Raw genomic sequence first — 13,900 nt, 5'->3', positions numbered from 1 at the left:
TTCTTCTACTACCATTCTTTCTGATCCTTAGATATGAGCCATTTTTAATAATTTAATATCTTCTAGTTTTGATTTATTTTTCAAAATGATCTCGTAAGTACATCGATGATACTATCATGAAACCAACCGAATCTGTCGTAAAAACCAGCTCTAAGTTGGATTAAATTAAATTATGATGTTTTTATAGTTTTTTTTGGGTTTAGGTGTACTTTCAAAAGTGAAGCAACAATTATTACGAGGCAAAAATTCTATGATTACATCAAGAATTTTTATATGATTACATCTCATATTTCTCAGATCATCCTTTAGATTATTTGTTAGACCTCTCAATACAAGAATTGTGTGACAAGAAGGGGAACACGTGAGACAGATGTGTATAGTATGGACTAAGCTTGCCATGTAGTTTGATCCTACTTTACAGAGCTTACTACTACTACTACCTTTGACACTAAACAATGATACTGTCACGGAGCATTAGAGTGCTACAACAATAACAAGCACTTCTACATTCTGAACTATGCTTGAATTGAGCATATACGAGTACAAAAATATATACAAACAGAGAACAATGTCAACTTTACGACAACAAACAAGCAGAATACTACATGACATGAAGCAGCTTCAGCAGCAGCAGCAGCAGCAATCAAGATTTTCTGTATCTTTTTCTTGTCTCAGTCTGCTATTGCCCTCCTCCTTCAAATGGCAAGTTGGAACCTAAGGTGAATAAATAGCCCTTCTAGCCAGCCAGCATCACAGGAATGGGTTCTAGCATCACAGGCCATCGAAACAGGTTCAAGGGCAAACTTTACACACAAGTGATGCCCAAACTGGAGGAAGATCTACCACCGGTGGACCACTACCTGTGATGCTCACACATCTGGCATGTGGTAGTAGACCTGGGGTTGGCGTAGGTGCAGCGGTCGCAGGACCAGAGATTGCCGTCGTCGAAGCTGCGGCTAGGAGCACCAGATCCGGAGCTGCTCCCAGCCACTGCTTTGATCTTCCCACTTTTGGATTTGCTGCCCAAGCTCTTGCAGCTTGAACTCTTGCTGCATGTCGCCTGGTTATTGGAAGTGCCAACATCTTTCAACCCAGTCTCCAGGGCTCGAACAAGATTCTCAAAATAGTTCTTAGTCACACTGATGTAGGACAAACACATATATCAATGAAAATAATATCAAAATCATTATAGTTAAATGTATCGATTTGTCGGCAACAAATGCAAGCAAGAGTAAATGCTAGCATTCAGTAGATACAGAGAAAAAAAGGTGGCTAGGTATCATGAATAAAATGAAACCATGATCTTTAAGGAGTCAAAAATGTTCCCTAATATGTTTGGTGCCTCCTACTTTAGTCAAATAACTACCTCAATAACTCACATTGAAACTTCCATATCCAGTATATCAGAGAGAAAACTAAAGTTCAAAATGCTATAAAGTAGAACATGAAACAAAAGTAGTTAAATGTTATGTATTCCAGACAACCAAGCAGAACATTGCAAGCGACCAGTGTACTGGGCACAGCAGAGAAAATATACATGAAAGTGACCAAATGAGAACAATCCAAGCTAAACGTACTAGTCATACTATAACTGTGATTCCCAAACTGGTCTAGCACTTGAATTAGTCAGTTTCATGATAAGTTATCAAGCATAATTTCTAGCGGAGTAACCAAGAGCAAAAAAGTTATATATGTATTCAACAAGGTTAAGTGCACACAACTTGTATAATTAACACCGTTGAAAGTGAAGAATTTATCAAGCTTGTATGCCAAAATCAAGAAGATAACTTTCTTATCAATATGAAATTACCAAGAGAAATACCTGTTGATATAGTATATCAGATTGGTGGTGCATTTAGCACTGTTGATATCCAGGGCTAAATGCACCACCAATCTGTTGATATAATCACAAATATCCATAAGTCAGAAAAAAAAAAGAAGGATAAAAGGTAATTCGGTGCCAAAAACCCCTGTAGCCCAACAGCCAAAGACACAAACCTAACTGAAAATTGGAGTCATCATCAAACCCTTTGCAAATCAATTAGAACTTGATACAGCTTCAATGGACAGTAAACACACAAGGGATATGCTCTCTTATAATCAGAACCTGTGCTTTCTTAGATCTCCCCTGCTTACTAAAACAGGGCACAGATTAAAAACACAATGGCACGACTAGACTAGAGATCTCTATTTCATGGATACTCACACCTGGAAAATTCCCTGGTGAACTTTATAGACAATCAATATAACTATTTACACTTAATAGTAAAACAAAGTAAACTATAACCATCCTACTAGACTGCCTCAAGAAAAAAAGTCAATGTTGTTATTCTCTCACCATGAAGCCAGTCTGATTCGACTTCTACTTCATAGCTAAAATTTTTATCCATAAAAATTTGGTAGCCTCAATGCCAACTAACCCATAAGCCTAATCAGAGGCTTTTGAAACAAATAAAGAAAATCCAAAATAACAGACTAAAAATCAGTCTAAGACAAAGAGAAGGTCCTTTTCTTATTAACCTCGCCATACTATACAAATAACCTACATGGGCAGTGGATATAAATCCTAAGAAGACCAATATTTAAGTGGAATGAATTACGGTGATGGCATCCTCACACAGACCCGAGTGTTGGGCCTCTAGATGTGGAACCATAAAAATTTTCATGGATGACTTGGTCCACCTATGTAGCTTTTTTAAATCTCTTAATTCCCTATATCTTAGCAAGTAAAATGTGAGATGAAGCTACCTGGTCAGACCAGCTAACTTTGTACGGAAGTCATTAAAGTCTGTCATAGGACCTTCTGCATCAAGGTAAACTTGGAGTTCCTTTTCTGCACATTGATGAAGGCGTTCTAAACCAGACTCAGCCTCACCTGAAAAATGATTAAAGATGATTCTTAGTAATGAAAAATTATTCAAAATAATATTAATAGTAAAAAGCATATATTTGACAGCTACATAAAGAAGCAAGTACGAACCTTGCAAATATTCAAAGAACTGTCTCTTGGCATGTTCATGTTCTGGCAGGTAATAACCATAGGCATATGTCCACTTCAATACTCGCCTACACTCCACTATCTGTATAATGAAATGAAAAATATATCAGGAAAAGGAAGGTGAATCACATCCTGTCATTAGAGTTACATCATGTTTCTAGCATAAAGCTAACCTGTAACCAGGCTTCAATTATGAACTTGAGCTGGGATTCAGGTTGGCTTTGTGTGTCACTTAGCTTCTCAAGCTGCACAATTGAAACAAGTAGCCACTGGGTGCACTTCTTAATTCTTATAATGTATTACAACTGATTGTTTTATATTTATTAAGGGCCATCTTGGAGATGGTGGCTTTGGCATTCTTATTCAGTTGATATGTGATGCCTTTTTTGAATGTGTACTTAAATGAAAAAAGATGATCTGAGGTCAGCTTCAAACAGACAAGATCAGTTATTATTGTTAGAAGCAGACAAGTCTACCAATACCACAGTTGACATGACATATAAGTGCTCGAAAGTCGAAACAGCTCCGTACCTTTTCAGTTTGCATGCTGTGTAAATCTGCAAGTGCCTTCTGCCTTGACTGCAGGTTATAAAACATAATGTAAAGTCCAATCTAGATAATTCAATTTTTTAAAGGGACAGCCTATGTAACTAGCAGAGTGGACAAAAAATTATGCATAAACTAACACAAGGGAACAAGGATGCACCTATTTGGTAGTCAGTAAAACAAAATGTATTATGTCAAATAGGCCATAAAGTTATGCATTATTAAGAACAAAGAGACAAAATTACTACACTCATAAGTTCAAAGAAAAATAACAAGAAGAAAATGGTACCAATCTTTAGGGAGAAAAGCAAATGAGATGAACTATACACAGAATACCATTACCATGAAGAGTTGCAATGACATGCAAAAAAAGCCAAACCAGAAGATAAATAAGAAAACTATCCCATTTTTTATCTCAATAATAAGCTTCCTAAATTGGAGGCTTATACACACAAGATCCAAACACTAGCAATACAACTACAATGTGATGTTTCATTAAGTCCTTCATTGCTTAAAGCAAAACCAAGATTTAAACTTCCCCAAAAGACATGGATCAAGGCAAGACGTTGTGTTGCCAATGATCGATCATATATCAAGAATGCAGATAGTCAGAAACAAATTCTAGCAATAGTGTAAAATTTTTCCAGGCAATAACCCCAACTCGAGTTGCTTTTAATAACTTCAGGACTTGGACTAGTACAAGGGGATTAGTTAATCAAACTTCATCAAGCTGAAAAAACAAAGGTCCATTTGAAGAGAGATTTAATGATTGACTACAAAACCACAGAAACATTTTGTAAGGCATGTAATCTTCTGGATTTCTTGGACTAAATCCACATTCAATGAATTCATTATGTGATACCATCAATAACAAGATATGGAATCATCTGGAACACAGGAGAAAATAAAGTCAAACCAATTCAATCCATTGCAAAAACATTCAGCAAAAAAGGAACAACGTGTCATAGCCAAGTAATACTCTTAGTTACTGCAATGGATTCTGAAGTAAATTTATCATATTAAGTAAATGATACATCACAAAGTTCAGCCAGTACATGATGACATTGCACTACAAAAACTTCTTATAATTGAACAATAACAAAAGACATAATATGAAAATCAGAACTTCATTTACGAAACATATACAGTAAAACATTCTTTGAAGCTTGAAACATGTTTCTTGCACCTTTGTCAAGTTAAATAAAGGCATATGAAGAACAACATCACATATTAACATTATAACAGAACCAATGCCAGTAATGTCGAAATGTAAGCAGGTAGAAAACCATAAATGTATGACATTGATGATTGCCAACCATGTTACCAGCTAGCAATTGATGACTGGTTGACGCTCAATTCACTTTCAGCCACTACCAAGTAAATAGTTTAACATTAAACCCTTTAAAGACTACTGATTGACCAACTAGGAGCCCAACAGCCGGGCAGTGATCTAACTATTGGTATGATCATCATCAGTTGGCCAAAAAATATCTATCTACAAATGATCTGCTGGTTTCCTGAACATCAACAAGCAGAGAGTTCAAAATGATTAAAATGCAATGTTTTCTTTATCATTTGAATGGTAAACTAATGTCATATTTCATGTGCCACTTTCAGGATGTGGCTTTCTAGATTCAGCCACTTATAGGCAAAATAGTCCCAAAATCAAAGTATAAATCATCATGGTATCATAGATTTATAGATTCCTTGGACAAAGAAAACAAATTTAAACTACAGATGGGAAGGAAGAAAGAACAAAATTTACATACTGATTGATTCGTAGCCCATCGTTCATAATAATGTGTGTATCTCTCAAGAGAATTTTTAGCCATTTCTCTCCTCCTTTCAGATTCATCATACTGCAAGTATTTATAAATTGATGAGGATGCATGTGTGAGAATTGAGAATTCATATATTCCAATTCTAATCATTCCATAATCCATAGAATGAGAAAATTGCTAATCATACCGCTCCTTCCTGTTTTGCTGATTCGTAGCGATTACAAGCATAGAAACCACCAGTCCTCTCACCATGTTCTGACCATGGTCCCAGACATAACCTACAACAACAATCAAGGAACATATAAGCTGCAGAATTCACAAAAGAAGCCTCTAAAGTACCTATAAAGTGAAGATCTATTACCAGCAAAATTCAAATTTACAAGGAGGTGTGCATGTTATATGCATGCATCCCTGGTTTTTCTCAATTGGACGTTTGCACTTTGGACAAGGCTTCGAGTTAGCTAAAATCCTGATATATTATCAAAGAATATGATTAGCACAAAAAAATGCAATAATTAGAGTGTCATCCCTTTTATGTAATTGAATCACAAAGCCCATTGGGATATGATAACTGGAATAAAGTATATGGATAAGGTCAAAGATTAAAATGAGAGACCTGCTGGGGTTCATACACAACAGAGATGTAAAACACATGTTGACTGAAAAGTTAAAACATAAACTAAAACAAGATTTTTCACGAGCCAACAGTTCTTAGTTACTTATCAGTGGCATTTAATGTAATCTTTGATAACTATCTTGTTCATCTCATCTTATATGAAGTAACTAACAGTAAGCTGTATGTCAATATTGAAAATAGAATAAAAGATTAAAGGAGAGAGCACATATAAACAGTTTGTATTCACACACACATTACACAAATCCAGGAGAAAATGGAAGGAAAGGTATTCCTTTCCTTCCATTTTCAAAAGAACAGAGAAGATAACCCACCAGTTGGACCCTTTACAATTTATTAAAGATCATAAAATTCAGGTTTTAGAACTTTCAAAGAGGTGAAGACAAGACAAGTTCCCACAATGTCATAACAATACCTGTTTTGAAAACTGAACTTGTAGAAGTAAAGGAAGTCAAAAGGTCTACAAATAAAAATGCAAGCTTCAGCATTAGGGGTGAACTAACATCAGTATTCTGAAGCTAAAAAGTTGCAGAACTAAAGCTATTGATGAAGAATCAAATGAAACCAAACAGGACATAGAACTTTCCACAATAAAATGGGTATGCAAAGAAGCATAATATTAAAAAGGCTTAATTATTCGGATTATCATAGTTGCCAGAAGCTTAAATGCAATGCTCTACATATCATTACAATTTCCTATTGCACGTCTCTTGTCCAGCTCTATTTTACTCCCCTTCCTTCAGGGACAAGGAACAACTACTGCCTTTCTTTCAGCAGATTGCTTAGATTAGGGAGGAGATGATGTAAAACCATAATTCATCACATATCACTTCAAATAGCTGGTAGTTTCTGAGAGGTGTTTCTCTCAGTGGAACTTGATTTAACTAAATTTTGTATGCTTGGCTTGGAGTTAACTCAGTCAGTTGGAAACAGTTCGTTCACTGTTAAGATAGGTCCAAGAATGCTGCATCAATTGGATCTTGTCAATTGAAATGGGTTGTACCAAAATAAACCAAGCTCCATTGGACTGATGAAACATACCAAGGACATTAAGACATTAAGCAGCTTCTCCAATATCCGGATCTTAACCTCCATGCCACCTACCAAAGTCGGAAAGGTGCTCTATGGAAGTACAAAATTGTGGCCTCTCTGAATCAAGGTTCATTTCTAAAAATATCCTATAGTTGTTTCTAGTGGAACTGCAATTCAGGCCTCCAACTAACTCTGAGTGGAAGCACCCTAAGGTGCACTATGATCTCTTAAAGCATATACTTCATACTTTAAAAAATAAGTTGTCTTTTATTATCAAAGTGCTCCCCTCAAGAGAGGAATCTGCAATCCTTTAAGCTATAATAATGACTGAATAACCAGGATAGGATGCTCAAGGTAGCGCTTGCAAATAAAGTTGAGCATAAATAGGACAAATAAAGGCTTTCAACATGCCTGTCATTTGTCGCAAGAACACCTTGCTATGTGGTTGGGCACATGACCAACACAGCATGACACCAGCTGACCAGGTGCAGCATGCACTTAATACATGATAATACAATGGTACAATGGTCATGCAGCAAAGCAAAGAATATCTGTTAACATATAGTTAACTACAGGAATTTAAATATAATGAAGGAATCAACTTTGCAAGAAGTATCATCAAATCAGACTAAAATTAGAATTGAAGAGAGTGAAATGTATTACTGAACGTAACACAAATATCATAACTGATATTGTAGGGAACAGCAGTGAAGGCAACAGATAAAAAGGACATTTATCTATTATATCCTGTACCAATTCATATTTTCAGATTCAGCACTGTTCTTCAAAATCCACTTTGCTACAGTGGCACAGTCAACTGGCCGGTGAGCTTCCTCGGCACACTGCAATTTTTATTTTAACAGCTCAGAATAAGGAGAGATGTAAGCATACTTCTAATAAGATTTATAATGTGTTGCCAAAGGTAAACTTACATTCCAGCAAAAGCTATATGAGCAGCTGCAGCAAACATCATAACTTCCACTGCCAATAACAAACTCTACAGCAAACTCACAACCAGGGGCAGGACACCATTTTATCTATAAAACGAATTAAAGAATCAAAAAAATTGTGAAGAAAATGAGAGTGTAGCCAGAAACTTCATCGAGAATTTCACAAGACAACACAAGGACATTTTCAAACCAAGAATTAACCAAGGTTTGTTGTACCACCCAAGTAGGTACGGTATGGGCGGTACGTGCCGGTTCGACTCGCTACCGAGACATGGCTTGCCCGAGTGCCTATCGGCATGCCCCAGCATATCATGTATTGGCACACCGGTATAGACCGATATGTACCATACCAACAAATCTCTGAGATGGGTCTGGTACCGGAAATGGCAAACCCTAGAATTAACAATATAGAAAAACAAAAGTGCATTGACAATAGCCTTTGCACCGGACCACCCTGTCCTTTTGCAACTCATAATCACATTAAAGTACAACTTCTATTGATTTTAGAAAAAAAAAGTCATCATAGATGCCATTACTCAGTCTTTCAAATTTCAGTGACAGGCATGAGCTGGACACAAGAAAGAAAGAAATTAAATAAAATTTTGGATAAAAGTTATAAATCTCGGACCGATATTGATTCAGCAACCCGTTTGATATAATACTGGTATACCAGATGGTAATACCAACATGAACCACCTACAAAAATAATTTAAAATTAAATACCAACCAGTATTGATCCTTGGTCACACTACTAAATATTAATCAATATATATCGGTTTGACTTGGACCAATATTTGAAACCCTGATTTCTAAATCCTTAAATTATAAGTGTCATGTGTACCTTACCTTTCTGTTATCTTCAACGTAAGATCTAAGAAGATATCGTGAATACTTCTCTTTATCTTCGCCAGTAGTCAAGACATCAATCATGTTTCGACCAACAGCAGCACCACAAGAAGGATCAGGGCATCGCAACATTAAGCACCCAGGGCCATCACTTATAGATGTACTAATGTAACCTGCAAGTTGGAAGTGTATGATCAACCATCAAACAAGAACCCTACATAAAATACCTCAGCTTCAAATAGATTCTAAAGAATATTCTATCAAGTTTTCTAGAACAAAGGCACAGCACAGAGATGCAATTCTTAAAAAATATAGTTTGAAATATCTTTAAACAACTCAGAAAGCATACAGAAGGCCTGATAGAATTTAGGGTTAACATGTTACTGTAAATAAATTACACAAGATGCAGGCTTTAGATACTATCATCATAAAATCAGACCTTTTGATCATTGGTCCCAAGTAACTTCATACTTGATATCAAGTGATATATTCCTATGAACAAGAGCAAAAAAATGTGCAACTGGCATGGTGATATCAACTGGCATTACGACAAAAAATGTTCATATTAGCATTCAAATTGGAACCAAAATGCCTACTTATCTTAAAGAACAGGTGCAAAAACATATTTTATAACTGCAAAGTGAAGAAAATCAGACCTAACTAACACCACAAACATCGGTTATAAAGCCATGATAACAACTAAAATCAAAATAACAGACCTCTCCAGCAAGCCCCACAAAAAGGATGACCACATGAAGCAGAACTCATCCTGCCACAGGGATAGTTTTCAAAACAAATCCCACAAGTCAGCTGCCACAAGCAAAGTCAGTCCATAAGGGGGAAATCATTGAAAATATAAAAAATAATTCCATCTCAATGCCCAAATATCCAGAAAGGGATAACTAATACTATACTAACTTCTCTAGCATTCGAAATCTCCACTGTTCTGTCCAACAAACCAACAGCCTTCCGAACATGCTCTTCATCTGCAAACCACTCATCATGCACCCTACTAATACTCCTGCATAATCGAAATAAACATGCAATCCATATCATCACAACAATAATGAACAAAAAGAAGTAAGTGATAGAGGAAGTTGTTTAGCATAGAAATGCTGAACTACTAGTTCAGCAGTAGGTTTTTTGCTACTGCAATTATCAAAGAAAAAAGGAAAATTTATCCTCATTTACAATGTAAAGAACAGAAACCAGAATGAGGCATTTCAAACAATGCAAGAATGTTGATTTCTAAAATCATTTTCATAATATTTTTATATAGGTCTTCTAAATATTTGCTTCTCCGGAATAGGGGAAAATTCTTTACATCTCAATGTTCTTATTCAATATGCAAGCTCACAAGGAATTCCATATCCCCTGAGATTACTGATGACACAATTAATCATAATATATACTTTGATAAAGAGTAAGCTAGAACCTATATCCCTACATTTTGCCCTTGAATAAAGTACCAAACGTTTGCAATAGAAACTTCAAAATACAGCCATCTTTTGAAAGGTGAACATATGAAGTTAATCAGTTTCTCTGGTTCTATTAAAAACCTTGCAGTCTGTTTTCACTGTCTCCAAATAGATGGGAGGGTTTAAGGCATATGGCATGTGCTGACCATGTTACTTTTGACATAAGGTCATCATCAGTTAATTAACTAAATATATACAATTGACTCAGATTAAATATCATTAAGAGATAATAAATAAAAAAGGTGGTACAAGAACATATTATTTTATAGTTCCCAACTTCATATTCTATAAACATCTGTAATAAATCAATGAGCTAATAAGAGCACATCTAATATTCTATTGCAACTTTGGTAGTTAAAAGAAGTGGTACTCTATTTTGTATTGTACTCTAAAATAGTGATAGCTAAAAATAAGTGAGCAATGTATGCAAATATTTTAAAAAAGATCCACACAGAAATTTCCACTTTATAAGTTAACACTCTTACCAGTTATAATGACGAAGAAGAATGCATGCTGCATATCTTGGTATTGAAAGTACAGTAGATACTCTATTAATATTTTCATCCTGATGCTGCCGAATATCAGCCTCACTCAAAATAGTATAGTTTTGCTGCCAACAGAAAAGTGCTGAACAACATTAGATGAACATAATAATGAACCATTTACCAGAATTTATTCTCAATATAAAAAAGGACCTATTTCGAAACTTCCAACTATTACTTAAAAGCATTTATTTCATTAAACATTACCAAAAGCAAATAACAATTTTCTGAAAGCAATTTATGAAGCCATATATGAGTATACCTCAAATGACTACCTCGCATAAGCCCAGCATGACCTTAGTATGCAATATTACTGTACATGCAAAAAAGGGGCTGCAAATTCTACGATACACAGTCACATGACTGCACATAAGGCCTACGCGACCTTGCTATGTGGTGTTACCATATATGTAAAATATGCAGCCATATATTCAACTGTGCTTACCTCTGTGGCTAAATGAGGTGTATGCATTAGAAATCAGTCATCTATGGTATGTGCTTCTCCCTATTTATCATAAATATTTTACTACTATAATTAAATACTCCGATACATGCTCCATGATGATATAACTTTAACTAATTAAACCTTTATTTGTGCTGTATAGTTTATAAGCCATCAATTTTTTTATTTGGCCATAGCATACATTCATCTATAAATAATTTTAATGCAGATTATATATTTCTTTGGTTGTACTTATAGAAATAACAAATGCAGTCCCTGCTGCAAATGCATACTTTACAAGCAATATTAAATTCCTGCAAACAATGGCAACTTTATAACATTGGCAAATAATTCCATGCCAAGTGGAAACATCATAAATGTCAAACCAACTTAGAGCATTCTAAAGTCTACACTATATACTACAACTTCATATAAAATTGTAGTGCTCGAAAATGTAGTTGTAGCACTATCTATTGCTAAAACAAAACCACTGCACAGAAATTGTCAAGCAATTAATTACTTCCTACCTATTGTTTGTGGTGCTGACTACTAAATAGCAAATACAGAAAAAAAATGCTTATAAGATATCTTGGACTGAAAATTGTTTCCTTAATCAAGAATTTATTTTTGGCAGCAAAGACTTGTGATTCAGGTCAATTTAATTCAATGAAAAAAAAAGATCAATAAAACATAATAAGAGAAAAAAAGCATGATTCTAAGTTTATTGCACACTTTGGCCCATACTGCTATGTGCAGTAAAAATTTTATTTATATGAACCAGTGGAATGATACCAGAGCTATTGCCTCCATTGGACTGACTATGGTACTAAGTGATTCCAAGCAATCGATACAATAGACTCCTCATGATATAGAACAATCATGCTAATGTCACTGAAACACCACCATCTACAGAATTAACAAACTGTATAAGAACACCTGGGTCTTTTCTAATCAAACCTCAAAATGATAGAAATGCCAAAAAGCCGCATATGATAATTGTAATGGCAACAGGGGAATATAGTGAGCTAAGGCCATAGTTACCTAGAACACGTAACATTCTGTGACATGGTATAATCTCATGTACGGGTACATGGGATGTGTTTAATTGGATTCTTATCTCAAAATGTTGTGTTAAATCACTTACATTGCTTGATAAATTTAGTAAAATATCTTGTGTATACAAGCAAAAAATTAGGTCAGAAACAATGGCCAACTTTTTTATGAATGGAATACACAATAGGAATTCTGGATTAACAAAGCACAGACACATCAACATGTTTATTGTGTTTGTGTTGTCTCCCTGCAGACACCTAGGCCAGAAATTTGATAGTAAATAACTTTGGCTTTTGACATGAAATTTGATAGTAAATAACTTTGCATGACATGAGGAACATAAACAGTATGGCAAAGACAACCAAAATATAACAAATAGTATTACAGAAAAATAGAATCACATATTAATTGTCCTTGATATTCTCACTCAACATCTAACATCCATCTTCTCAATGTTCAGCATGTGAACTTAATGAAGCAGATGAACTTTAAACAAAGATGGGCACAATTCCACAACATCATTGCAGTTTGTATTCACCTGGTAAATCGTTATCTACAATAATGCGCAAGAAACATAAAGACAGTAGCTACAAGAGATGAAAATTCATGTATTCAATCTGAAAATAATGAATCTTTCAAAGAAAGAAGTGCCATTATCATCTCCTATGTAGTTCTTTTGACACCAAATCAACAATCTCGTACCACATAAATCTATCCAACTTCTAGGCCAAGCCAAGAACTACGTTATAAGCCTAGAGAGAATCGTGCCACCAATCCGATTACAATCTACAATGATTTGGCTTTACAAGCAGCTAATTTGGCTCCTTCACGCATCAAATTAGGTTCAAGGATCTCTAACACCACCACCAAAAACATGAAAGCACGGGCATTAGAAAGGGAAGGAAACTAAAAAAATAGGGATCTTTTTCGCATCCCCTCACCTGCTGGCGATGGGAGGTGACATCCTCGGAATCATCCGAATAGTTATCGCCAAAATTATAGTCGTCGTCCTCGCTGCCCATCCCCGTCTCCCCGGTGTAGAAATCGTCCTCCACCGACTGGACGTCGTTCGCGTCGTGCATGTCCTCCTCCGAACCCATCCCCTCCGCCCGGAGCCAAACTCAGCGCCCTCAGAAACCCTAAAAACCCGCGTGGGTAGGCGATCGTGCAGAAAATGGTTGGGATCAGCGGGCCAAATCGATTGGAGAAAGAGGGGGAATGGGATCGGAATCGAGGGACGGAGAAGAGGGGAGATTGTACCGCGATAGCGAGAGGGGAAAGGGCGATTGGGATCTCGTTATTGGATTTGCCACTCTTCAAAGAGAGGCATCTCTTCGCCCTTTTATAGATGAGGAGAAATAGAGCGATGCGAGGAAAAAAGAGAGGGATGATGGACTTACCATGATAACAAAAAAATGATAATTAAGGGAGAAAAATATTAGAAAATTTATCAAATAAAGCCTCTCATAATTTTTTTGATATTTTATTTAAAAGACTTCTTCCAAATAATTCCCCCAATTAATTTTTGCCTGTAGCTTTTTTTTTCATTGATTTAATCAAATATCCCTTCTCCTCATCTTCTCATTGGTTATCTCCAT

General features: G+C 35.7%; 1 protein-coding gene across 2 annotated transcripts; it reads right to left on the bottom strand.

The window, feature by feature from the left end:
• Positions 1 to 480: 480 nt before the first annotated feature.
• Positions 481 to 13,683, bottom strand: LOC135676984 (probable E3 ubiquitin-protein ligase ARI8). 2 transcript variants are annotated; one of them, XM_065188774.1, is made up of 16 exons: positions 13,563 to 13,683; positions 13,244 to 13,441; positions 10,751 to 10,875; positions 9,706 to 9,808; positions 9,507 to 9,597; positions 8,788 to 8,960; positions 7,924 to 8,028; positions 7,745 to 7,833; positions 5,687 to 5,794; positions 5,513 to 5,603; positions 5,314 to 5,403; positions 3,530 to 3,577; positions 3,172 to 3,243; positions 2,981 to 3,080; positions 2,749 to 2,875; positions 481 to 1,139 (listed from the first exon to the last, which is right to left on the bottom strand). In XM_065188774.1, the coding sequence occupies exons 2-16, from the start codon at positions 13,400 to 13,402 to the stop codon at positions 857 to 859; spliced, it is 1,764 nt and encodes a 587-aa protein (XP_065044846.1). In that variant the 5' UTR covers positions 13,403 to 13,441; positions 13,563 to 13,683; the 3' UTR covers positions 481 to 856. The 2 variants fall into 2 exon arrangements, with proteins under 2 accessions (XP_065044846.1, XP_065044845.1); XM_065188773.1 differs by having other exon boundaries at positions 13,244 to 13,654.
• Positions 13,684 to 13,900: the final 217 nt, after the last annotated feature.

This window comes from Musa acuminata, chromosome BXJ1-6, assembly GCF_036884655.1.
Source record: "Musa acuminata AAA Group cultivar baxijiao chromosome BXJ1-6, Cavendish_Baxijiao_AAA, whole genome shotgun sequence".
NCBI classification, from domain to species: domain Eukaryota; kingdom Viridiplantae; phylum Streptophyta; class Magnoliopsida; order Zingiberales; family Musaceae; genus Musa; species Musa acuminata.
Note: the sequence above shows the minus strand (reverse complement) of the source record. Positions and strands in the feature narration are given on the sequence as shown.

What these genes read in the sequence shown, in the direction of transcription:
- LOC135676984 (XM_065188774.1), bottom strand. Translation starts at nt 13,402, where the DNA reads ATGGGTTCGGAGGAGGACATGCACGACGCGAACGACGTCCAGTCGGTG. An exon ending in TCACCTCCCATCGCCAGCAG is followed by an intron (nt 10,876 to 13,243) that starts GTGAGGGGATGC and finishes TTCTGTTGGCAG; the next exon opens with CAAAACTATACTATTTTGAG. An exon ending in TGTAAATTTGAATTTTGCTG is followed by an intron (nt 5,604 to 5,686) that starts GTAATAGATCTT and finishes TTGTTGTTGTAG; the next exon opens with GTTATGTCTGGGACCATGGT.